The sequence below is a fragment of the Lentinula edodes genome, assembly GCF_021015755.1.
Source record: "Lentinula edodes strain Le(Bin) 0899 ss11 chromosome Unknown C8R40scaffold_88, whole genome shotgun sequence".
NCBI classification, from domain to species: Eukaryota; Fungi; Basidiomycota; class Agaricomycetes; order Agaricales; family Omphalotaceae; genus Lentinula; species Lentinula edodes.
This window is the reverse complement of record NW_025764394.1, coordinates 24,198-49,750: the sequence shown is the minus strand read 5'-3', so window position 1 is coordinate 49,750 and position 25,553 is coordinate 24,198. Positions and strand designations below refer to the sequence as shown.

Here is a 25,553-nt window from a genome sequence, read left to right as displayed (position 1 = left end):
ATCTGTCATGGATGCTCAATATGTTCTTCAAACATTTGTCACCTTGTCTAGAGGCAAATCAGCTCTTCTCATTTCCAATCCTATCAATCTGATTCATCTGGATTAATCTAATTACTTTCCACTTTCAGTAGACACCCATTGTGTCTATACTCTATCAAGAAAGTTGTTCATAGTATTCATTTTAATTATATTCTTCCATGTTTTCTGCTTCATGACTCTTTGAGATACATTTGATATATTTTCGGAGCCTTGCAGTACTTTGATCATCTTTCTAGTCATTTCCTTCAACCATGCAACCTGATTGGTCTATTAGACTAAATTGCAGTCTTTTGGATTAATGCATGATCTCATTCTAGTATGTGCATTTGACAATTCTTGAGTTTTAGAAAGTCATTTTGAGTCAATCCTTGGCTTATCCTCACCTGAGTAAGTTCTTCCAAACTCCTGCCAGTGTAAGGTTCAACAACAATACCCTTGGTATGTCATGCATGAACTGTTGTTCTTTGGATGTAGTCTGAGTCTGGTATAATCCTGCTTGACAAACAGGTAGACTTCTATCTGAAGCTAGTTTCAGGGATGGGTAAACTAACCAACTCATGGTAGTATGGGTATAGGGTCTCTTCAACTATCAGACTGATTCAGTAATGACTTTGACAGTCAATCTGAGTCTCAATTACAGTCCTCTTGATACAAATCTACATATAAAAGTGTCAAAATTCACTGCATAGACATCTAGCCAAAATTCAGGCATGTCACTGGCTTGGCTGCTACTTATGTTCTTCTTGTACCTCTCTTCTACTCTCTTCCTCCAGGACTAATGGCATAACAGTGGTGTTGTTAATAACTTCACTACTGTCCCATTTGACCCTCCATGCTTAGACACTAAATGGCCCTTGGCACAGCTTTCCGGTGTACATGATCTTAATAATACCCATTCTGATCCAGGTCTTACATAGGGCAATTTTAATTCATTGTACTACCAGGGTTTTAGAGGTTAAAATATTGGGAGGAGACCATGCAGAAGAAACTGTTTTCATATCACACATAACACTTACACCATCTAATTTGGATTTGCCTTTCACATTGAAAAGATGTCAATTTCCAGTCTGGCTTGCTTTTGCAATGTCTATCAATAAAGCACAAGGGCAATCAGTGAAACAAGTTGGTTTAAACCTGCAGTCATCTGTATTTACACATGGCCAATTGTATGTTGCTCTTTCTTCATCTGCAAAACATGGATTTTCGGCTAAGGGTCCAAAAGTAGCTGAGAGCAGCTCCCAGCACCGAAAGCATTCAAAGTGAACTGCTTTCAGTGCTTTCAGTGCTGGGATATGCTCTGAGTTGCTCTCAGTCCTTAGCCAAAAATCCAGGTTTTGCAGATGTTGCAGTACCACAGAACAAGGAGTCAAGGTCATTTTTTGTGAAGGTAAAGTTTTTATCATTACTTTCAATGTATTATTTGTTGATTTACCTTTGTTGTATAGGTGACACAGAATATAGTTTACCCAGAGGTTCTTTTAGACTAAATAAATGCACCAAATACTCCAGATTCTTTATTTATTAGCAGTTTGTAAAGTGTAAATAAGTTAAACAAAAGCTAAGTGTGCCAGAGGAGCGAAGTGATGACTAATGGGGGTTTGGGGGCTTGCCCCCAATAAGCTGTGAGCCCAGCTGTAGCACAGGAGAGCACAAGGTGCGAGCAAAGCAAACCACCGTGGCGAAGGCACGGGTTCTAAAGCTTGTACTACATATAACACCAATGCTTTCATCTTACGGGTAGCGGGCTATGCTGCTTGCCGGCGCTACTTCGTTATAGGATTATGTACTTGGTTGGCATTGACACGACCACGTGCTAGATGTTGAAGCGCGATTTTGGAGATTCTGAATCTTCACCGTTTGACGATTTTGACCTACAACAATACAAACAGGATGTTCAAGAGTATCCTTCCATCAAAAAGGATCACCTCCTCCGACTTCACAATGGTAACTCCCTTAGCAGATGGAGCTCCAAACGGCAAGGAAAACCAACCGAGCTCTAACTTTTTCACGCAATCCACTCGAAATACGAAGGGAGGTTCCGCTGGCTCTGACAAAGGATTTACTGATAAGAAGAAACGCGGAGCTGCCCAAGAGATTAACCAACTTGAACATGGAGATGACATGCACGAAGCTTTCGACCAACTTTTGGTGCGTTGGTTCAGTTCCATTTTACTCATAATGTAAGCTGACAGAATGGATATAGGACGAGCTACAAATTCCTTCTACTCTTCGTCCTAAGCTGGTTGGAATGGACTCTTCTGTCAAAGCAGCTATGTTAAAGTCATCTCGAGGGATGTCGCTTAATATTAAATCAACTTTCCCTGTTATTCCTGAGATGCCACTCACACCCCAGCCCTTGACCTTGAGACGGACACGAAGCATTGACACGTTGGAATCTCCTCGCCCAACAAAACCAACTTTGGACTACGACCTGAGACCTCCAATGGCACCTTTCACGCTCAGCGATCAATCTTCTCGATCTGCTTCCTCTACGGGGTCTCCGAGAAAATCTAGTCATTCTCGTGGCATATCTCTGGGTACAGGTATTATTTCCCGAAGTCAAGTCAACCTTCTCGGAAATAACTCCACTTTGGACCTCACGGCCACGGCCAAGTCAGGAAAGGAGAAAGGCCCTGGATCCTCGAGAATAATATCACCAACAAAGTCGGTCAGCATCTTGGCCGGTGCATCTAGTACAGAGCTGGATGTGGAGCAAGTCAAGAAATTACGTCTGCTGTTACGAAACGAATCTGCTAGGTAACAATCTTTACAATGTACCTTCGTTCACGTTCTGACGACGATATAGTTGGACCGAAGAGTTTCTCCGTTCAGGCGGCTATGCCGCTCTTTTGACTCGAATGAATGAAATCCTGGAGGTTGAATGGAGGTAAGTTGCTGTTTGTATGTCGTTTGTACACAATTATGTATTGACTGTCTTGCAGGGAAGAACAACATGATGATCAAATTTTGCATGAGCTCCTACGATGTTTTAAAGCCCTGTCTACATCTTCTATTGGATGTGTTGCGCTTCGAAGCTCTAGCCCTACTCCTTGGGGCCAACTTGTCACGCTGTTGTATTCTGACAAAAAGCCAGGCGAGGTTGCCACCCGTCAACTTATTGTAGAACTTTTGCACATTCTATTCGACCTTTATCCTTCTTCATCTTTGCCGTCCTCCGGAAGGAGTCCGCATCGAGAAATATGGGACTCTGACTCTGCTCCTCTTGGTTCTGGCAACGTCATTACCCTCCCCGCGCCTCACAAATCCTTGTTCTCCTTCATACGATCCCTTCTCCTCACCCCTGCGCCTCCCACAGCGGAAGCCCCTGCGTCCCCCCTCTCTCCTCACGAGTTCATAGAGAATCTTCATCGGCCTAGGATATACAAGACCTATTTACAAGAGTTGTCCGACGTATGTCGCGACTACTTTTGGGTGTTCTGTCACCCCAACAACACAATCTGGCTTTTATCAGAGACTGATGAGGGTCGGGTTGAGAAACCTCGCGCGCCAGGTGGTATGACGGGCGGCGTAGAATTCGAAGCCATGAATTACTTCGTGAGTGATTCAGTTTCACCGGGATGCTCGTTTCTCACACCTCCGCTTGAAAGACATCACATCTTAAATTCATCAATGCTGTTGCTAAAGCCACTGACGACTTGAATCTACCTAAGGACCACGAACTTTCTGCACACCGTTTCCATAGCGATATGTTTGCATCTGGTTTTGAGCGACTTATCTTGGTATTTCTGTCACTGTCACCTGAACGCTCTCCTAATACGTCCTTAGATCTCCCGCAAAGCTTCCACGACCTATTATCCTACTCTTCATCTCGAGCTTGCACGTTATGTTACCTTCGCAGGCCGCGCTCAATTTGAGCTTCCTTGGACAGTATCCAGGCTCATTGGTCTACCTCCTCCAGGATTATGCAAGAACTCTGTGTCCCCGTCCTTAACATCAGGTAAAAGTACACCTGCAACTCCCTCAAGAAGGACAGCTCGAGCCCCTGCTTCTGCTCTTCCACCGCAGCCCGGAAGCCCGTCCCGCGGAGCGCTTGCCAACTAGGAGCGTGCGGTTGATATTCCCATACTTATATCACCATGTACTTTTACACTTTCAATCGTTATTTATTGACTTGACGGAGGCATTCATTTCTATTTTGTTTCTCCCACCTGTCGGTCATCCTTATCTGCTATGCTATTTTTTCAACGGTCTCTTCTACGTACTTACTCTCAATAGATGCAAGCACTGTTTACATCAAGATTTTCTCCTGGCGGGGTGTATCTATCTATGTAGTCCTTGTTATAACATCGTATGACATCCATTCAACTAGGGTTAACCCATATTCATCCTTCAAGAGAGCTGTGGCTGTTGATAGTCAATCCGTCCTAAGCAAACGTCGTTGTAAGCTTCATTTCAATGCCTGTTCCGCGAACTTGTGAGATAAAGTGACTTAATTCACCTCACCTCACGAGAATTGATAATCACAGAAGCCTGCTGCTCAATGTCGTGTATCGGATATCCAGATATTCGTGTGATCGGTTGGAATATGAAAGTCTGGGACTGGTCTGGGATGTCAAAACTGATAATTGGTATCGTAGAATTGTGCGTTAAGTGTAATGTGCAGTCAATTGTCCGATTGTTAGGTTTAGTTCAGCAAGTACTTTGAAAATTGATACTTGATTGCTTCCTTCGCTCGAACTTTGTACATAGAAACTACAAAGATGCATAGGCGATCCCGAGGCACTGACGTCACGCGAACTGCCTAATTCTGAGGTTTGATGCAAATTTGATGTTTGTAGCTTGCAGTCTCAGTCTGTAGCCACTCGGTACTGTTTTAACGCAGCCTCTTTACTTCATAGTAATGGGGTCGAGTTAGAAATGTTTTATTCATTGATTTACGATTATGGCAAGTCGAATAACTGCAGCTGAATAGATAAGAGGTATCATTTGTCAGAAAGTATTCTGTAATGGAGGTGATATAATGGGGGGTAAAAATTCTTCAAAAAGCGACAGTACAAAAAGTGAGGAGCCAGTGTATTGAGTGTTCCAACTAGTCGACTGTTGGGGGCGGTGGAAAACGATACCAACACGACGCGATGATGTGATTGAAATACCGAATGAATTGAAAATATTCTTGTTGAAAAAGATTCTGGGGAGGTGCATTTTTACTCGGGTTTCTGCGTGACTAGACATTGTGTGAGTGTTAGCGAGCGACAGGATCACCCCAAAGCAGACAGACGCGTAGGTAGACGTTGAGTAGTCGGACAACAAGCAAGATGACAACGGATTGGAAGATGGAGATCACCCGCTATGTACTCACTGCAAAGAGGTACATAACAAATTTGAAGGTGAATGATTCATCATCGATCATGTCCGAGGTCTAGACTTCGCCGCCACGTGATGGGCGTCTATCACTGGTAGACGTCGAAATTTCTTGGGGACGTACACGACTTTTTCATTTGGGGGGTTCGAATATATAAAGCCTTTGGCTCTTTTGCTTTCTCCATTGTTCGGGCATTTTACCTTGCTCAACGATGGCGACGATCTCTGCGAACGACGCTTGTTCATCGTCCATTACCATGCGACCTATCATAATATCACTGGGCAAAATTAGAGTGCGTACTTTTCATCATGGTTTTGGGAATGCCTGCTAAAAATTACTTAATTTTCAAGGTTTCAATCCCAGTCTCTACCAAAGCAGATGAATGGATATCTGCAGAAATCCTTAGAGAAGAATTCACTCATGAGCAATCGCTCATAGACGCAGTTGGAAACACTGCTGAACTCGAAAACCAGGCAGAAGCATCCTTAGAGCTTGCTGCCCGATTCCTCGGCTTTATCGCTACTAGAGTGCATGAAAACTCAGAATGCACCGCTGCTCGTACAGCACTGTTATTGAATGTTTTCAAGTTCTTCACCTCAACCTACCTATACAGCAAAGACATTCACTCTTTGGCCTCCAACTACGATACTGAGGTCAGAAAGGCTGTACTCACTTCATACTTCAGCGCTTTCTCTGTTCTCTCTGAACAGAAAGCTGCTGACATTCCCAGAGGTCCTCAATCGGCCCTATTCGTTGCCGCCGCTGCCGGCGAAGCCTCGATATACGCGCTCTTTGGAGGGCAAGGGACTAACGAAGTCTATCTCGACGAATTACAATCTCTCTATGACATCTACAAACCCTTCGTCGCTTCGTTTATTTCAACAATGTCAGAGATCCTCGTTCCCCTTGCCGAGGAAAAGCAATTCTCCTCCTTCTACACTCACGGCCTCGATGTCTTCTCTTGGCTTTCCGGCGTCGTGTCTCGTCCTTCGATCTCCTACCTGGCTTCTGTCCCCATCTCGTTCCCTCTTATTGGGTTGACACAGCTCGTGCAGTATTTGATCGTCTGCAAAGTTACTGGTCTCACCCCCGGTGAGCTATCCGATCGCATGACCGGTGCTACTGGACACTCGCAAGGCATCGTGTCCGCCGTCGCTGCTGCGGCGTCTTCCTCATTCGAATCTTTCACTGAGAATGCGAAGAAAGCCATCCGCTGGCTTTTCTTCTGTGGTTTCCGTGGTCAAGAAGCATTCCCAATCGTCTCCCTCGAGCCTGGCTTAATTCAAGATTCCATTGATGGCGGTGAGGGCATGCCCACCCCCATGCTATCCATAACTGGGCTTTCGCTCAAGGAGTTAGAGCCTCACCTCGTGCAAACCAACAATCATCTAGCTGACAACTCTCAGCTTCAGGTCACGCTTCACAACGGTCCTCGTGCGCTTGTTGTTACAGGTCCCTCGCGCGCATTGCACGGTCTTGTCGTTAATTTGAGAAAGATTCGTGCTCCTTCTGGTGCCGATCAAAGCAAAATCGCATTCTCGCAGCGCAAACCAGTTTTTTCTGTCCGTTTCCTGGTAGTCGGCGTGCCCTTCCACAGTGTTTATCTAGGTGAGGCGACGGATAAATTACTCTCGGAAGATTTGAAGGGCGAAGAACTTTGGGAACCAGAAGAGTTGAGGATTCCCGTTTTCAATACGGAAGATGGTACGTTGTACTTCCTTCTCTATTTATGCCTTTTTTTTTTGGATTTGCTGAATATCTTTGTGCAACAGGCAAGGATTTGCGTGCTTCCAAAACCTCTATCACTCGTTCCCTTTGCAACCAGATCTTCACGTCACCTATTCACTGGACGGAGGCGACGAATTTCCCCAAATCAGCTACTCATGCCCTGGACTTCGGTCCTGGCGGCCTTAGTGGAATAGGTCCTCTTACTGCTAGGAATTTCGATGGGAGGGGTGTTCGCGTCATCGTCATCGGGGAACGCGGCAAGGGAGATGCTGAGTTATATGATTCCACTGCGGTTCAACGGGAGGACAACTGGGGCGAGAAGTACGCTCCCCGTTTGGTTAAAAGCGGGTATGTGCCATTTTTTTTGAATCACCGGATTTCGCTCACGATTACTGTTAGGGATGGTACTGTCCATCTTGATACTCCCTTTTCTCGTCTTTTAGGCAAGCCTCCAATCATGGTCCCTGGTATGACACCGTCTACTGTCCAAGCGGGATTCGTTAGTGCTATTCTCGACGCGGGTTATCATGTCGAATTAGCTGGAGGCGGGCATTACAATGCGAACGCTCTTCGTGCTAAGGTTGTCGAAATCCAGGGTAAAATTCCTCAGGGTGCCGGGATCACTCTAAACTCGATCTACATCAATCCTGCTCAGTTTGGTTTCCAGTTCCCTCTTTGGCAAGAGATGAGGAAGGAAGGCTTTCCCATTGAAGGTTTCTGTATTGGTGCTGGTGTACCTAGTACTGAAAAGGCTGCTGAAATCATCGACGGTCTCAGGTCTTCCGGAATCAAGCACCTTGGGTTGAAACCGGGTTCGGTCGATGGTATTCGGCAAGTTGTCAACATTGCTGCTGCCAATCCCGACTTCCCGATCATCATGCAGTGGACCGGTGGTCGTGCTGGAGGCCACCACTCCTATGAAGACTTCCATCAACCCATGCTTTCGACCTACCGCTCCATCCGTAAGCATGAGAATATTATTCTTGTTGGTGGTTCTGGATTTGGTGCTGCTGAAGACGTTTGGCCCTACCTTACTGGCGAATGGTCAGTGGCTTATGGTGTTCAGCCGATGCCCTATGATGGTTTTCTTTTCGGAAGCCGTGTCATGGTTGCAAAAGAGGCACATACAAGCTCTTCCGTAAAAGATCTCATCGTCGCGTGCGCTGGAGTGGAGGATCAACAATGGGAGGGCACTTATACCAAACCGAGTGGCGGTGTTCTTACTGTTCGATCGGAGCTTGGTGAACCTATACACAAGGTCGCTACGCGCGCCGTTAAGCTCTGGAAAGAGTTTGATGACACCGTATTCAAATTACCCAAAGAAAAGCGTTCGACTTGGTTACTTGAGCATCGTGATGAGGTCATCGAAAAGCTCAACAAGCATTTCAGCAAGCCATGGTTCGGCTGGAAGAAGGATGGCAGTGTTGCGGAATTACGAGACATGACTTATGAGGAAACTGTCCTTCGTATGGTGCGCTTGATGTATGTCGCCCATGAGAATCGATGGGTCGATATTTCTCTTCGTAACCTTACTGGTGACTGGATGCGAAGGATCGAAGAAAGGTTTGCCGGCGTCAATGGGTCTGGCACCAAACCGTCCGTCCTGCAGTCTTACAACTCCTTGAATGATCCTCTCCCTTGCGTTGAAACGTTCTTCAAAGCCTACCCTCTCGCTTCACAGCAACTTCTTTCTGCTGATGACTCTGGTTACTTCTTGGCTATCTCACAGAGGCGCGGCCAGAAGCCCGTTCCTTTTATACCTGTTCTCGATGCGTCGTTTGAGGTTTGGTTTAAGAAGGTACATGTCTCACTCCTGATTGCCATACGCATGCCACATATTTATGATGTCGTTCTAGGATTCTTTGTGGGCTGCTGAAGATGTTGAAGCAGTCTTCGACCAAGATCCTGAACGTGTTTGTATATTACAAGGCCCTGTTGCCGTCAAGCACTCTGTGATCAAGGATGAGCCCATTCGCGACTTGCTCGGTAACATCAACTCGTCCCTCATTCAAAAAGTCTTACAGCTACGTTACAACGGTGATGCTTCTACCATTCCTTCAATTGGTTATCTCGCTCCTCCGCGCCGTGCTTCCAGAGTCCCTGCGGGTGTCAAGATCACTACCACCGACGAGCAAATTGTCTACCAGTTTGGGAAATCTCTCCCTACGAATGCATCTTGGCTTGCTTGCCTCGCTGGCTCTCAATTGAACTGGTTCGGGGCGCTTATTGGGTCCACGAGTGTTGTGCAGGGTTCTTCTTACATCAGCAATCCCATCCGCCGACTCTTTTACCCTCGCCCTCACGAAAAAGTCGTTGTTAGCCTTTCCAATGGACAACCAACGTCCATTGTCGCGTATGGGGGAGCTCGCTCGTATGGCCTGCATGACCCAAATTTCAAGGCCACGGAAATTATATTCAATTCCTCAACTAATCTCATTGACGTGACGATCTTCGAAGAGCGTAACAAGGTCGCTGTACCTCTCACCTTGCAGTTTGAGTATAAATCCGCGATGGGATCTGCCCCCATCCACGAAGTGGTCACTGGACGTAATATGCGCATCAAGGCGTTCTATTGGAAACTTTGGTACGGGGACGACCAGTCTCTCCCCGAGTTGGATATTCATGATACGTTCACCGGTCCTGATGTCACCCTCAAGGCAGAGGACATAGAGAAGTTCTGTTCTGTTGTTGGTAACAACGACGAGTCGTTCAAGTCAGTGCGAACCACCACCATTAGTGCTCCGATGGATTTTGCTATCGTTGCTGGTTGGCAGGTACGTTCTTCGATTTCAAAGTTGCTCAACTATGCATTCATTCCCAATCTTTAGGCTATCATCAAGTCAATTTTCCCTGCATCGATTGATGGAGATCTCCTCAAGCTCGTACATTTGTCGAACAGTTTCCGCATGATGAAGGGCGCGAGACCCTTCCAGGCCGGCGACATATGCAGATCGGAAGCTAAGATTGTCTCCGTTGTCAATAGCGGGCCTGGAAAGGTCGTCAAAGTGAAGGGACATGTCTACCGTGATGCAAAGCCGGTCGTCGAGGTTGTGTCTGCTTTCCTTTACCGCGGCGTCTTCACCGACTACGAGAACACATTCGAAACCACTGAAGAACCTGACTACATTGTGACGTTAGCGACTGACGCCGACGTTAGCGTTTTACAATCGAAGGAATGGTTTGATTGGGAAGATGATACTCGACCTCTCTCTCCTGGAATCCCTTTGATTTTCCGTGTACAGTCTGAGGTCTCTTTCATGGATCGCACTTCCTACCGGGAGCTATCCGTATCTGGTGAAATCTTTGTCCGCGACCAGTTGAAGAACCTACAGAAAGTAGGTTCTGTTGAGTTCCAAGCAGATGATGCGCACGGCAACCCTGTCGTTGCCTACCTTCAAAGGCATGGCATTGCTCAAGGTCTGAGCGTGCCCCTTGCCAATGAGGGCTATCAACTCACTACCACGGAGGGCTCAACATCATTCTTTTCGCCACTTACCAATGAACCCTACTCTGGGATCTCGGGCGATTTCAACCCAATTCACATCAATCCGTATTTCTCTTGCTACGCCGGTCTACCCGGGACAATCACTCATGGTCTATGGTCCAGTGCTGCAACTCGCAAATACGTAGAGAACGTTGTCGCCAAGGGTCATCCTGACCGCGTGCTTTCGTGAGTTCTCGCCCATTTTAACATGTCTCCTCACACTAAACGACCATTACAGGTACGATGTATCTTTTGTTGGAATGGTTCTTCCGGGCGAACAGCTTACCGTCAACCTTCGGCACACCGGAATGCGGGATGGCAATATCGTTGTCAAAATCGAGACCGTTAATGTACTCGGTGAAAAGGTCTTGGAAGGTTCTGCAGAGGTGTCCCAACCAACTACTGCCTATGTCTTCACTGGACAGGGATCTCAAGAACCTGGTATGGGTATGGATCTTTACAATAGCTCTCCTGCTGCTCGTGCGGTCTGGGATGGTGCCGATGAACATCTTCGAGCTGTCTATGGGTTTTCTATTCTCGAAATCGTCAAAGAGAATCCCAAAGAAAAGACGGTACACTTTGGTGGTATCAAGGGACAAGCCATCCGTCAGCGTTATATGGACATGTCCTACGACACCACTGACAAAGATGGTCACATCAAAACCCTCCCTCTCTTTGCCGACATCGACATTCGCACACCCAAGTATACATTTAGTCATCCTAATGGGCTCCTTTTCGCTACCCAATTTGCTCAAATCGCACTCGTCGTTACCGAAAAAGCGGCATTCGAAGACATGCGTTCGAAAGGATTTGTTCAAACGGACTGCGCTTTTGCTGGTCACTCTTTGGGTGAATATTCTGCGTTGGCATCTATTGCTGATGTACTTGCGATTTCTGCCCTTGTCGACGTCGTTTTCTATCGTGGTATCACGATGCAAAGAGCTGTTGAGCGTGACTCTGAAAACCGCTCCAACTACGCTATGTGTGCTGTCAATCCCAGCCGCATTTCCAAGAGCTTTAGTGATGCTGCTCTGAGAGAAGTTGTTGACACTATTTCAGTGGGCACTGGTTCCCTTTTGGAAATCGTCAATTACAATGTGGAAGTAAGGTTTTCAATTTCTCTTCAGTTATTTGTCTCTGATGATTTTCATAGGGACAACAATATGTGTGCGCTGGAGAGTTAGTTGCCTTGCAAACCATGACGAACGTGTTGAATTATCTGAAACTTCAGAAAATTGACATTGCTAAAGTATGTCTGTCCGTCTTGAGTTTCGCAATGGCCTAATCTTCTTTCAGCTGACCGAGACTTTCTCCGTTGAGAAGGTGAAAGAAATGCTTGGAGACATCGTCAAAGAGTGCCATGGACGTGCCCTGGATCAGAAGAAGGCGGAAGGCCATATCCTCTTAGAGCGTGGCTTTGCCACTATCCCTCTCCCAGGCATTGACGTTCCTTTCCATTCGAGATATCTCTGGGCCGGTGTCATGCCTTTCCGCACCTGTGAGTTCCTTCGTGTATATTGTTGCTACCTACTCATGTTCTCTAGACCTTTCCAAAAAGATCGATCCTACGCACATCAATCCAGACGTGCTCATTGGCAAATATATTCCTAACCTCATCGCTCAACCCTTTGACGTATCGCGAGCTTATGCTCAAATCATTTATGATCAGACTTCCTCGCCTCGCCTCGACAAAGTCTTGAAGAACTGGGATGAAGAGAACTGGGGCTCTGCCGCTCAGCGCCAGAACCTAACTTACATCATCCTCGTCGAGCTTTTGGCTTATCAGTTTGCTTCACCAGTCCGCTGGATCCAAACCCAGGACCTCCTCTTTTCCCACTTCAATTTCGAAAGACTCATCGAGCTTGGCCCTTCCCCCACTCTTACCGGAATGGCAACTCGTACTCTCAAGGCTAAGTACGAGCTTCAAGACGATTGCGTTTCTTTGAAGCGCGAAATTCTTTGTCATGCGAAACATTCAAAGGAGATTTATTACTTGTTTGAAGATGAAGCGGTTGGTGAATCTGTGCCCGTAGAGGTAACCGAGTCTGTTGCTGCTCCTGTCACCGCCACCGTCACCGCTGCCACCGCCGTTCCCTTACCTGTTGCTGTCCCTACAGGCCCAGCTGTCAGCATTGAAGACGTTCCCGTTAAATCGTCGGACATCCTTCTTGCCATTGTCGCGCAGAAATTGAAAAAACAAATCAGCGACATTTCTACGTCGAAGTCTATCAAAGACCTTGTTGGCGGAAAGTCGACTCTTCAGAACGAAATCTTGGGCGATCTACAACAAGAGTTCTCTTCAGCTCCCGAGAAAGGTGAAGAGTTACCTCTCGACGAGCTGGGCCCTGCTTTGGGTTCTGGACATAGTGGAACGTTAGGTAAATACACCACTGGTCTCGTGTCACGTTTGGTCGGAGGGAAACTGCCTGGTGGCTTCAACTCGTCTGCTGTAAAAGCCCATTTGTCGAAGACTTGGGGTTTGGGTCCTCAACGTGCGGACGGTGTTCTTCTCCTTGGAACTACCATGGAACCCGCTAAGCGTCTGGGATCTGAAGCGGAGGCGAAAACCTGGCTTGACGGCGTCGTATCGGCGTATGCGCAACGATCTGGAATTTCTCTTGCATCTCCTGGCGCAGGAGGAGGCGGGGGTGGAGGAGGCAGTGGCGGCGCAGTGATCAACAGCGAAGAGTTCACAAAGTTTCAGGCCGAGCAGGAGCGTTTCGCTGCTCAACATATCGAGCTTTACATGCGTTACCTTAAGCGGGACTCTCGCTCTGGCGAAATCGCATTCGACGCTGAAAAGGCTAATTCGATGGCCTTACAAGCTAAGTTGGACAGTATTGCTAAGGAACACGGTGATCTCTACATCGACGGTATCATGCCTGTCTTTGATCCCTTGAAAGCTCGTCGCTTTGACTCTTCTTGGAATTGGGTTCGACAGGATGCTCTAACGATGTACTATGACATCATTTTCGGACGTCTTACAACTGTCGACCGCGAGATCACAGCTCGCTGCATCCATCTGCTAAACCGCGCCGATCCGGAGATGTTGGCTTACATGCAGTATAACATTGACCAATGTGATCCGAGCAAGGGCGACACTTACAAGCTTGCCAAGGAGTTTGGCCAACAGCTAATAGACAACACGCATCAGTTCATTGGGCAGCCGCCTGTCTACAAGGATGGTATGTCGTCTATGCTTTTTTTTCATTCTCTTTCTGATGTTCTTCTAGTTACTTTCCCAACTGCTCCTCACACGGAGGTCAGCAGTAAGGGTGACATCGTGTACACCGAGGTTATGCGCGAAAACGTTCGCAAACTAGAGGCATACGTCGAGGAAATGGCTCGCAGTGATACAGTGTCAGGCCCGGTCAACATTCAAAAAGTTCAAGACGATGTGCTGAAGCTCTGGACGATTGTGAAATCCCAACCCGAGATTAGTCAAGAGCAAAAGAATCGTATCAAGGCTCTGTATGAAGGCGTCGTTCGCTCATTGAGAAACAAAGGTTCTGAACCTCGCCCGCGCACTCCTAGAAATCGTCGATCGTCCTCGCAGTTCCTCCGCCCTCAAATATCCGGAATCGCGACTGTGTCTGCCGACAAAGTTCCTCTGCTCCATTTGAAGAGGAAAGTTGGCACCAACTGGGAATACAGTAGTAACCTTACGAGTGTCTATCTTGACATTCTTCACGAGATTGCCACTGCCGGAACAACGTTCAAGGATAAGAACGCTTTGCTCACTGGAGTTGGCAAAGGTTCCATTGGAGTCGAAGTTGTCAAGGGTCTACTCTCTGGTGGCGCTCATGTTGTGATCACTACCTCCCGCTACAGCCGCTCGACTGTTGAATATTATCAGTCCATTTTCCAAACTTTCGGCAGTCGCGGGTCTGCGCTTACTGTGGTGCCCTTCAACCAAGGTTCGAAGCAGGACGTCGAGGCTCTTGTGGATTACATCTACTCTACCCTCGGCATGGACTTGGATTTCATACTTCCTTTCGCTGGTATTCCCGAGAACGGCCGAGAGATCGATGGAATTGACGACAAGTCCGAGCTGGCTCACCGCATCATGTTGACCAACTTGTTGCGAATTCTTGGCGCAGTGAAGAACAAAAAAGCCAGTCGACACTTTGTTACGCGTCCTACTCAAGTTATCCTCCCCCTGTCTCCTAATCATGGTCTGTTCGGCAACGACGGCCTGTACTCGGAATCGAAGATCTCTCTGGAAACACTCTTCCAACGTTGGGCTTCCGAAAGCTGGGGTGAATATCTCTGTCTTGCCGGAGCTGTCATTGGGTAAGTCGTTTATAATTTTGGTTAGGCTCCCGACTTACTTTTTCTGTACAGATGGACCCGTGGTACCACTCTCATGGGACCCACGAATATAGTAGCGCACGAGCTTGAAAGCTTCGGTGTCCGCACATTCTCTGCCAAGGAAATGGCGTTCAACATCCTTGGTTTGATGCACCCTTTGCTGTTCAGTATCACTCAAGTGGAACCCATTTGGGCTGATCTCAATGGTGGCATGGATCGTCTTCCAGACCTCGCCGATATCACGACCCGTATTAGGACCTCGCTTACGAAAAAGAGTGACATGCGCCGTGCTATCGCTCGTGACAATGCTGCTGACTTCAAGATTCTCAATGGTGTTGATGCAGAGCGTTTGATTCAAACTGTGGACGTCCTCCCTCGTGCTAACTTCCGATTCGACTTCCCCGCCCTCGAATCCCAAGACTCTCTTGTTGATGTCACCAAGCTTCGGGGTATGCTTGACTTGGACAAGGTCATGGTTATCACTGGTTCCGCCGAAGTGGGACCTTGGGGTAGCGCTCGTACCCGTTGGGAAATGGAAGCTCGGGGAGAGTTCACAATTGAGGGTGCTATCGAGATGGCCTGGATGATGGGATACATCAAGCACTTCGACGGGCGTCTGAAGGATGGCACGTTGTATGTTGGTTGGGTCGACAGTAAGAGTGGAGAACCAGTCGACGACAAGGACGTCAAGGGACGCTACGAAAAAGATATCCTTGCCCATGCAGGCATTCGTTTGATTGGTAAGATTGTTCTATTTTTCACCAAGTCTCTTGCTTATGACTGTTACAGAACCCGAGCTCTTCCGTGGCTATGATCCAAATAAGAAGATCTTCAATCAAGAGGTCGAGTTGATCCATGATCTTGAGCCCATAGAAGTCACCGCAGATGAAGCCTCCAAATTCAAACTCCAGCACGGCGACAAGTGCGATATCTGGGCCGGAGAAGGAGGTCAATGGTTCTTCAAGCTCAAAAAGGGTGCCTGTGTATTCGTGCCCAAATCATTCTCGTTCAGTCGCAAAGTCGCAAGCCAAATTCCTACTGGATGGTACGCTGGCCGCTACGGTCTTCCTGAAGACATTATTGCCCAAACCGATCAAGTCACCCTCTGGAATTTGGTCTCAACTGCCGAAGCCCTCAACATGTCCGGTATCACGGATCCGTATGAACTCTATCAACACGTGCATCCATCTGAAGTCGGGACGTCACTTGGTAGCGGTATGGGTGGTCAAGTCAGTCTGGCGAAGATGTTCACCGACCGTCGCGACGAGAAAGAGGTACAGAACGACATTTTGCAAGAAACGTGGGTTATTTTTCTTCATTTCCTCCATCGCTGTCTTAATTTTGTGAAATTATAGTTTCATAAACACGACTGCTGGATGGATTAACCTTCTGCTTCTATCATCGAGTGGTCCGGTCAAGATCCCTGTCGGTGCTTGGTAAATATACTCTCCATAACTTGATTCCGCCTTTGCTTACCCCTATTAGTGCTACCGCTTTGCAATCTCTCGAAATCGCTTGTGACACAATCCTGTCGGGTAAAGCTAAGGTCATGATTGCTGGTGGTTTCGACGATATAAGCGAGGAAGGATCATACGAGTTCGCAAACATGAAGGCTACAAGTAACGCAGATGCCGAATTTGCTATGGGTCGTGAGCCAACAGAAATGTCCCGACCAACTGCAAGTACTCGTTCAGGAGTAAGTCGCTTCTCACAGGTCTAATTCACTTTTACTTACATGTTTTATCAGTTCATGGAAGCGCAGGGTACTGCTGTCCACATTGTCATGAGCGCAAAGACTGCTTTGGAACTTGGGTGCCCCGTTCGCGGTATCGTTGCATTCACTTCTACCTCCACGTAAGAGTAGTCAAAGTTTATATCCTTCTCATTGACTAATATCCGCTTGCATAGTGACAAAGCTGGCCGATCGATTCCTGCCCCCGGACGCGGATCGCTTACCGTAGCACGTCAAGTCCCATCCAAACACCCTCTCCCTATTCTGGATTTGAAATACCGTTCCCGCCAACTGTCATTCCGACGCTCACAAGTCTCGCAATGGCTTGCTCACGAGCATCTTCAACTGCAGGACGAGCTAGAGGCTCAGAAAGCCTCTGGGCATACTGTGAACGAGGAGTATTATGCGTCTAGAGTTGCTACCATTGAACAAGAAGCTGCACGCCAGGAGAAAGAGGCTCTCGCTACTTACGGTATGCTAGAAGGAAGTGACCCACATATTGCCCCTCTGCGTCGCGCTTTGGCTGTCTGGGGTCTCACCGTTGACGACATCAATGTGCTTTCCATTCACGGTACTAGCACACAAGCAAATGTAAGTCAACATGAAAGTTTTCCTATTATCTGGTATTGACCATCCTTATAGGAGGAAAACGAGACCCATATCTGGAATTCTATCTTCACAAATCTTGGACGTACCCCTGGTAATATTGTGCCAATAATGGCGCAGAAGAATATCTTAGGTCACGCCAAAGGTGGATCTGCTGCCTGGCAGATATCTGGCCTCCTTGATTCAATCAACACTGGTGTCATCGCTGGTAATAGGAACGCGGAGTGAGTTCAAAAACTTACAGTTGTCCTTCAATGGATACTAATGTCCCTTCTAGCAATGTCGACGACCACTTCCAGAAGCGTAGCTACCTGATGTTCCCGTCGAAGACCATTCGTACCGACGGTATACGCGCAGGAATCATGGTACGTGTCGAAGCTCAAATAAGAGCCCAATGCTGAGTGCCTGTCCTTAGTCGTCGTTCGGTTTCGGTCAAGTTGGAGGCGTACTGCTCGCTTTACATCCTCGTTACCTGTTTGGATCAATCGACCCCGCCGTTTACGAAGCATACAAGGAACGTCGAGCTGTCCGTGCCAAGTTGAGCTACAAGGCAATGAGCGAGATGATGATCAAGAACAATCTCGTCCAAATCAAAGAGCTGCCGCCATATCCACTGGCGCTCGAGGACAAGGTTCTCATGAACTCCATGGCTCGTGCTCGCCCGGATGCTAAGTCTGGCTCCTTCGCGTATACTACCAAGATGGAGGCCCCGATACATGTTGACACAGCAAACTTCAAAACAGTCTCTGAAGTGCTCGCCGCGGATGCCTTAAAGAAGTCCGCTTCATGCTCTGAGGAATTCGTTGGTGTCGGAGTTGACCAAGGTACGTCCAGTGTTGTGTCTTTACTGGGATAAAAATCTCATAATCTTCATCGCAGAACTCATCTCATCCGTACCCTCGCACAACCCTAACTTTGTTTCCCGAAACTTCACCGACGCCGAAATTGCTTACTGTAGCGCACAACCATCTCCCGCCTCCTCATTCGCTGCACGATGGGTCGGAAAGGAAGCTGTCTTCAAATCCCTTGGCGTGAAATCCAAGGGAGCTGCTGCGCCGATGAAGGACATTGAAATTGTGAACGACAAGGACGGGGTTCCTACTGTGGTGTTGCACGGTGAGGCGAAAACCAAGGCCTCGGAGAAGGGTGTTTCGAAGGTTCTTCTTTCCCTGAGTCATTCAGAGGTATGTTTTTACACTGTCGTTTTGTTTCCATGTGCATTCTAAGCTTTTGTTATAGAACGTTGCTATTGCCTTTGCTCAAGCTTCTACGTGATTTTGGTTGTTGGAATTATTGCATCTGGACTGTCTTATCTGGTATTACTTTTTGACTATAATCATGCTTGCACTACGAAATGTACTCCATACGAATATATTGTTACATAGATTGAACGAATTCTAGAATTTTGTCTTCAGTTTTTACGAGTGATTTTTGGTCAAAGCTATATTTCCTTGGTTGAAATGCCGCCACGTGGGAAGCTTCCAAGCGAAGGTGCCTGAAGGCCCTGAACTCCCTTAGGAACACTCCACTAAATCACATACCGATAAACCACTATCTTCACGAACTGATCACGACCATCGTCACGAATACAATTCCATGTTTCCTGCTCCAACCTTCAAAATCTAAGAAAATTTTCCGCTGCTTGCTTGGATATGAACTGGGAGCATTTGCAATATCTTGTCGTTCTTTTCGCTACAGTCGCCTCGAAGGCAGTTGCTTATACTGCCCTACCGAGGCATGTTTCCATTGTCCTTTTGATCGCCTTCTCGACTTGATATGTTCTACAGATGGGGCCAGGCTACAGCTATCATTAATGATGCATTGTTTGTCCAAGGCGGAAGAACCGACCAATACAATGCATATTCCTATACAACAGCACCCATAGACGATGACCTATTATACCTCTCCTTATCAACTTCTTTTAACCCTTCTTCCCCTCCATGGCAGCTTATCAGCAGCTCTTCTAATTCTTCTACATCTTCTGGTCCAGCAGTCGCTTGGCATACGATATCTGCCACCAACACCTCGGAAATATTCCTATTTGGCGGAGTACCAGCTATCAATTCACCAACTGTACTCACAGTTCAAGCAGATTCTGCATGGCTGTTGAATGTTTACAACCGGCTTGTCCCATCCTGGATACAAGAGGCCATGTCTTGGGCTAATGAACCAATCCGACGCATTCGACATAGCGCTGTAACTTCAATTGAGGGCGTTGTGTTCATAGTTGGTGGAGAAAAGGCTGACGGTTCAGGGATCGCGTTCTCAGACCACTATGCGTTCGACCCAGCCGTTCCATCCTTCACCCAACTACCTACCAGTGGACCTCCCGGGATCACAGGTCATGCGTCGATCATTCTTCCAAATGGTACTATGTTTGTGTTTGGAGGCTACGAACCGAGTTCCTCCTCTATGGTCGATTTTTCAACCATCTGGGCTCTAGATACCACGGCTTCGTCTTTCGAGTGGACTGTGGTCACCGCAGAAGGGACTATTCCTGGTTCAAGACGAGCGTTTGCCGCAGTGTTGATTGATGGTGGCAAAATACTTATACAAGGTGGATCCGATGCAACCTTTCAAACAACATATAGTGATGGATGGGCTTTGGATCTAACATCGGATCCACCAACTTGGTCAGAAGTATCTGCCCTATCCCAAGTAGGCCAACGGAGGGACCACTTTGCCGTTTCTTATGGCTCTGACGTGATTTTCGGGTTCGGTGAGCATTTCCTTCGCGTTAAAACCAACACACCCCACTGATAAGAAACTTCACTAGGGTACGGCGTGTCTGCACCTGCTTCTATACCTCTTATTATATACGATCCGTCCGGTGCTTCTGGGGAAGGTTCCTTCTCCTCAACCTATAGTGCACCTTCACCTACATCTGTTAGTATCACTCAAAGTATTCCTGGGGCGACTCAAATCACCACTGGCACTGGTAGTCAAAGCACAGGAACAGATAACCAGTCAGGAACTGGAGTTACTGGTACCGGTCAACCTACGTCCACCGGCGATCCTAACAAGCCGGGGAATGGTGACCCAGGAACAAACGACAGTGACAGCAACAACGGGAAAACCGAGGGGGTCGTTCTCGGAACTGCTCTTGGAATTCTCGCTTTTTTGGTGGCCGGCGTAATTGTCGTTTACTATGTGAGACGGAGGAGAAACAATGCTGCTGAAGAAAACCACTTCTCGTTACTCAACGAGAATGATCCGGAGGCCGGGCTTCCTGCTGTTAGATCTAGTGGAGAAAAAGGGCCTTACAGCGAGCGTTGGAATGTTTTGAAGAACCTTAAAGTTGGTGGAGCACTCACCGCTGTACCCGGTGGTGTTGTTGGCCTATCCGAAACTCACCCGACCGCGGCAAGGAGGGATATGCTGGCCGATGAGGATACTAGAGATTTCGGACCTTGGTACGGTCGTCGGAAGAGGGATCATACTGGTGACAGTTCGTGGTCTCTGATGAGCTTCATGAAACTCAGAGGCCGTGAGGGCAGCTCGTCCAGCTACGCCAGCTTAGCAACCCCTTTTAGAGAGAAATCCGACCCCTTCTCAGACGGTGCGGCGCTGATGGGAGACGATGAGACAGGGTTCGTCGGTGCCGCTGCACGGGGATATAGCGGCTCTATCGGTCGCCCATCCCATAACCGGGGTATTAGTTATACCAGTACATTGAGTGCAGTGAGCGATCTCGAGCAAGATATCGCACCTTACTCTGGTGGAACTACCTATCACGACCCATTTTCAAATCCTTTCAGTGACGATAATGCTATCGCCGAGCTGCCCGCTGTTTCAACTTCGTCTAGGCGAGCCTTTCCTCGACCTAATCAACCGCTTCAAATCCAAACTATGCTACCTCTTGAAGTCCACAGCCTTAGTCCAGTCACGGAAGCTTCCCGCGCGACACATTCACAGAGCGACCACACGAGTTCCGTGTCTGAGCACGAGCACGAGCACAGCGTTAGTCCCTTCAACAGTATTTCTCAGGTTACTTCCCGTACCTCCTTCAGTCCTCGACCATCATCTCTTCTAGATGCCAATAACCCTAATCCTGATTCTTATTCTGTACGACGCAGCAACTCATGGTGGTCGCGATTCTCGCGTACTAGTCTTCTTGACAGAGGGCCAAGTGGTTCAAAGCAATTAGGCGGTATGCCAGATATCCGAGATCCAAATCCTCCACCCCGATTAGGTGGACTTGTCGCAATTGAAGAAAGCCAACATTCTGGTTCTCCGGAACACGACTCGCCCAATTCAAACAGATCCAATTCCGCCGGTTCCATCAAACGCGCTTTATCTAGGGGAAGTGGGTCCAAAGTTTACAAAGGGAAACATGGAAAATCACTTTCATCACTTCGCACCGCGGATACTGAAGCAATTGAACGCATGGCCGGAGAGGTCGATGTTGTTCAACGCGAAAGAACAGGTAGTCATGGCACTCACGACAGCACCGGTAGTTATGATAGCAACAGTACGGGATGGCTTCCTGAAGATGGTCGAGGTATTGTGCACGGGGTTGATATGTCTGCCTTCGACGTCGCATCTCCAGTAGAAATGACATTCCAAAAGTCCATCATTTTTCCGGAACTTCCTGTCTTACCTTCCAAAGTTGCTTCACCTGAGATAACGCCTCCCGTATCTCAACCAACCACTGCCACGTCATCGAACACGTCAATAAACACTGGCGCACGTCCTATCCGTGCGCCAACGGGCTCTGCAGTTGCAGCGCGCATTCGAGAATATGAGAAGCGGATGAGCCAGGATCCGTCTATTCCATCCCCAACCAACACTCGAAAACACGAGGAGAGGTCTAACAAAAGAAAAACTCTTGTCAATTATGGGCTTACTACACGGCCCAGCCTCTTTGTAGCCAATCCAGACCATCGGCAGGATTAGATTCACTCTCATACTCATAGGTTTTTCTTCACTGCTTTTATTTTAGGTGTTGAATTTTCGGACATCAGGTTCTTCTTCGCTTTCGCTACTCACTATCCAGCCATCTACAGTATACTCGCCCTTTTTTTTCTTCGCAAAGAGCGGATTGAAATTCGGACGAGCTACAATTTATTAACCTTTTTATTAACGTTTTTTTAAATGTTTGATCTGATGACTTTCACGACGCATCCACGATCGTCTTTCTCCCTTTCCTTTTATTGTTCGAACAAGGTGGCTGGATAATGAAATTGATTTGAGACTGTATGTAAATCTACCTAGCTTGACCCATGTTGTTCTAGTTATCGATGTATCCACAGACTACAAACTACCAAAGACTTAATAGAAAATAAAAATTACGCGGGTTCAGGATAAGTTATAGACTGTCATAGAATGCTATCTCAAATTTGCCTGACCCTGAGGGGCCTGAACACTTCGCTTCCCTATGCAGCCAGTAACCCAAAGGTAAATCGATGAAGTACTACGCTAAAAATGGAGACTGGCTGTTGTGCAGTTTTTTCTTGAACCCTATACCCCAGCTACTCAAGATTTTCATGATGGGTAATTCGAACTAAATACGAGTATTCAATGGAATTCCAACTTGAAACCGCTCAGATCCTTCTCCATTCAAAGAACATTGATACTTCGGTGGATCATGGGGATGCGTACAGATCTTAGCAAAGGGTGCGCAAACCGCAGAATTGTCGAAGACCATATGGAGATGGTGACATAAATGTTTCAGACTCATAGCACAAGTACTAACACTGTAAAAGGTTCCTACGAGGAGAAAATTTTGATCATGGAGAAATCACGACCGTGAGGGCCTACCAAATATACAAATCGTCTAAGCAGACGCTTCGTATCAAGAGTGCCTCTCTACGCAGTCAGCGTTCTCTTGGTTATCTGTAATCTTTACCTCCAACATGAACCTTGGTGACTGATTGATTTCGAATTATGAGTGGTAGATTGTTTTGATCTTCATTACATTCAACAGCCCAAAGAAATGGAGGAAATAGTACGCGGAACTTGGCTTTCGAAGCAGTTAGTTGAATGAAAATCATCGTGATAGGGAGTCAATGACTTTCAACCCACCTACTTACTTTACTCAAACTTTGCTGTATTCTGTCTGTTGATGGAAAATTGACAGATCTGAGCCCCCCCGAGTTGCGATGATTCATTAGAATCAAACTCTAAGCCTTGGGAGGCCAAGGAGACTCGGACTCGAGCAATGAAAGATGTGTATTAGACATGTCTCGAAATTATTTACGCGGATTCATTGACGCATCTTTCCGACTGGGAGTAGCTGTTGTACCTCGCTTACTAGTATGAATACCGAGAACTACTAGATGGTCTTCCGCCGTGCAGAGCGCGGCATCTAGGCAGACAGAAATACACACTGGATCGTCCACTTGGGGGAAGGATCATAACAACGCACGTTATATGGGCACGACGTCACAGGCTGCGATTAGAAGGGCGAGAACATCCATTTAGGATTGGCTATCTCTCCCTTCCCACCTCAAGTGGAACACGATTCGCGGAGTGAAGGTTAGTAGAATGCGGCAGTAGTTGCCGCCCACCAGACGCCCGGAAACATCGCAGATTTGAGTAAGGATTTAATGAAATAAAACAGCAAGCATGTAGCCTGGAAGCCTTGTATTCTTGTGTGCAACGTTGCAATGGGCGATCGTTTTGAACCCAGGCCACTGGATGGCGTAGGATTGTGGGTCAAGCGCAGTATTATTCATCGTACTTGATACCAGATCTCTAAATCGAGTTGTGGTAGAGAAGGATTCAAATGTTGTTGTGGTATAGAAGGAATCAAAGTTGATGCAACTTACGGTGTAACTTAGACACCTCAAGCATCGTGGTGGTCTGGCACACCTTTCGTCGTTTTCCCCCGTCGCTAAAAATGACTTTTGCGCCACAAGAAGTAACTTGAATTGGACTGACACACCTTCCGCATCAGTCCTGTTGATTTTATTTGGGTGTTCGAGGTCCCTTTTACAAGGAAAAGATACTGACTGACGCCCACACGTCCACAGAATTCGAAACCCGGCGAGTGATGAGAAGTGGGTGGCCGTGTTTCTGTTCCTCGATCATAGTTTATTTTCATTTGCTCTCTCGCTCAACAGCTCGAAGGTCAAGGCAGTACCGAGGCATTTGAACTAAGTATTTTTGGGAGAATCTGACCAGTACTTGAAAGAATAAGAGAAGCATCGGACTTGAAGTAGTTCCTTACGCCGAAAACTTGGGACCGTACCGTACTTGTACACACATTGATTGCACGATACTCTTTGTACATGGTTTCTAAGATTTCGGAGATCGAAGAGTGCAAAACTACTGCGCCGCATCGACCTGTGCAATAAAGTCCTTCCCTTTATCTGTGGTTCCTGCCAGCTGCGTCGGGAGAAAGTGACTTTTAAAAACACAACGCTATTGATCATGGACGAGTTCAGAAGACCTGCCTCTTTAAATTTATCTACGTATGCCTTCTGAGCATCTTCTTTCGACATTCCCTTGACACTATTCCAAGCATCCCTAGGATAGTTAAAGTTCAGGTTGGCTGGGAAAATAACGCTGTGAAACCTGAACATACCACATAGCTTTACCTTTGAAATCAGTGAATCCAGTTGGACGTGGGGTATTGACATCTCCAACGGTGGCTACCCAAGATGGATGGTAAGATTGAGAACATGTGAGAGGATGTAAACGAGGCAAACCTTGCTTGAAATGCTTGTAGAACTGTATCAACGATAGTGGAAAAATTCGTTTAGAATAAGAATTTCTTGACATGGGGAACGCACAAAAAGCTGGTCCTCTTGCGAGGGCTGAATAGGACTGTCTCCCTTGGGAAGCCGAACAATCTCCACAGCTTTATCGAATTGAGCTTGGGACATGATGGATGCACAAGAAGAAGATGTAATTTTGGGGTACGGAGATTTTGGGGGAATAATCTGCGAAGGCTCGTGATTCGATTTCCATCGATTATCGGCGATCGCTTTCCTTATATCTGATGAAGCGCTTAATACTGATCCGCCCCAGCGTCGCTCCGCTAAGTTTCCTCTTTTGTGATACGATTACACTAGAACTTACAGTACGATGGTCTGTGTTGTCTCTGCTACGTTCACCGTTCCCTTATATCCGAGCAATGTAGGATGTCATGCTGTGGAAGTAGTTTGCAGGTACTACGCAAAGTATATTTCCAATTACGAGCTGGGTATATAGGCCAGTGCAAATATCATATGAACCGTACGACAACCACTTTTCCGCAACATATTCCTTCCCCAAGCTGACTTAGTCCTAGATAGCAGGAGTCGTTTAGGTTCGCCACGAAGATATTATGTCGGGGAGCCAGTAAGAGGGACAATGAATAATAACAGAGAGGATTTGGGCATAGA

General features: G+C 47.1%; 4 protein-coding genes across 4 annotated transcripts; 3 read left to right on the top strand and 1 right to left on the bottom strand.

Moving 5' to 3' along the window:
- Positions 1-1,929: 1,929 nt before the first annotated feature.
- C8R40DRAFT_1063651 (armadillo-type protein) lies at positions 1,930-4,101 on the top strand (the record flags this gene model as incomplete). Its single annotated transcript, XM_046225540.1, has 6 exons — positions 1,930-2,187; positions 2,243-2,796; positions 2,846-2,926; positions 2,982-3,594; positions 3,648-3,779; positions 3,826-4,101. 6 exons carry the CDS (start codon positions 1,930-1,932, stop codon positions 4,099-4,101), a joined length of 1,914 nt encoding a protein of 637 aa, XP_046078885.1.
- A 1,472-nt stretch (positions 4,102-5,573) lies between these two features.
- C8R40DRAFT_1178615 (fatty acid synthase) lies at positions 5,574-18,498 on the top strand (the record flags this gene model as incomplete). Its single annotated transcript, XM_046232896.1, has 22 exons — positions 5,574-5,654; positions 5,713-7,066; positions 7,135-7,438; positions 7,490-8,888; positions 8,947-9,864; positions 9,919-10,760; positions 10,813-11,677; positions 11,728-11,823; positions 11,871-12,072; positions 12,119-13,759; positions 13,808-14,867; positions 14,919-15,625; positions 15,675-16,185; positions 16,241-16,321; positions 16,371-16,581; positions 16,633-16,739; positions 16,794-17,208; positions 17,260-17,447; positions 17,501-17,588; positions 17,639-18,047; positions 18,103-18,407; positions 18,463-18,498. 22 exons carry the CDS (start codon positions 5,574-5,576, stop codon positions 18,496-18,498), a joined length of 11,820 nt encoding a protein of 3,939 aa, XP_046078884.1.
- Positions 18,499-18,620: 122 nt separating this feature from the next.
- C8R40DRAFT_1137244 (uncharacterized protein) lies at positions 18,621-22,523 on the top strand. Its single transcript, XM_046229425.1, has 4 exons — positions 18,621-18,958; positions 19,011-19,942; positions 20,000-22,419; positions 22,476-22,523. The coding sequence occupies exons 1-3, from the start codon at positions 18,876-18,878 to the stop codon at positions 22,117-22,119; spliced, it is 3,135 nt and encodes a 1,044-aa protein (XP_046078883.1). The 5' UTR covers positions 18,621-18,875; the 3' UTR covers positions 22,120-22,419; positions 22,476-22,523.
- Positions 22,524-24,492: 1,969 nt separating this feature from the next.
- On the bottom strand, positions 24,493-25,052 carry C8R40DRAFT_1075339 (acyl CoA binding protein-domain-containing protein; the record flags this gene model as incomplete). The annotated part of the gene is made up of 5 exons (XM_046226848.1): positions 24,493-24,552; positions 24,573-24,693; positions 24,752-24,818; positions 24,876-24,897; positions 24,960-25,052. 5 exons carry the CDS (start codon positions 25,050-25,052, stop codon positions 24,493-24,495), a joined length of 363 nt encoding a protein of 120 aa, XP_046078882.1.
- Between the last annotated feature and the right edge of the window lie 501 nt (positions 25,053-25,553).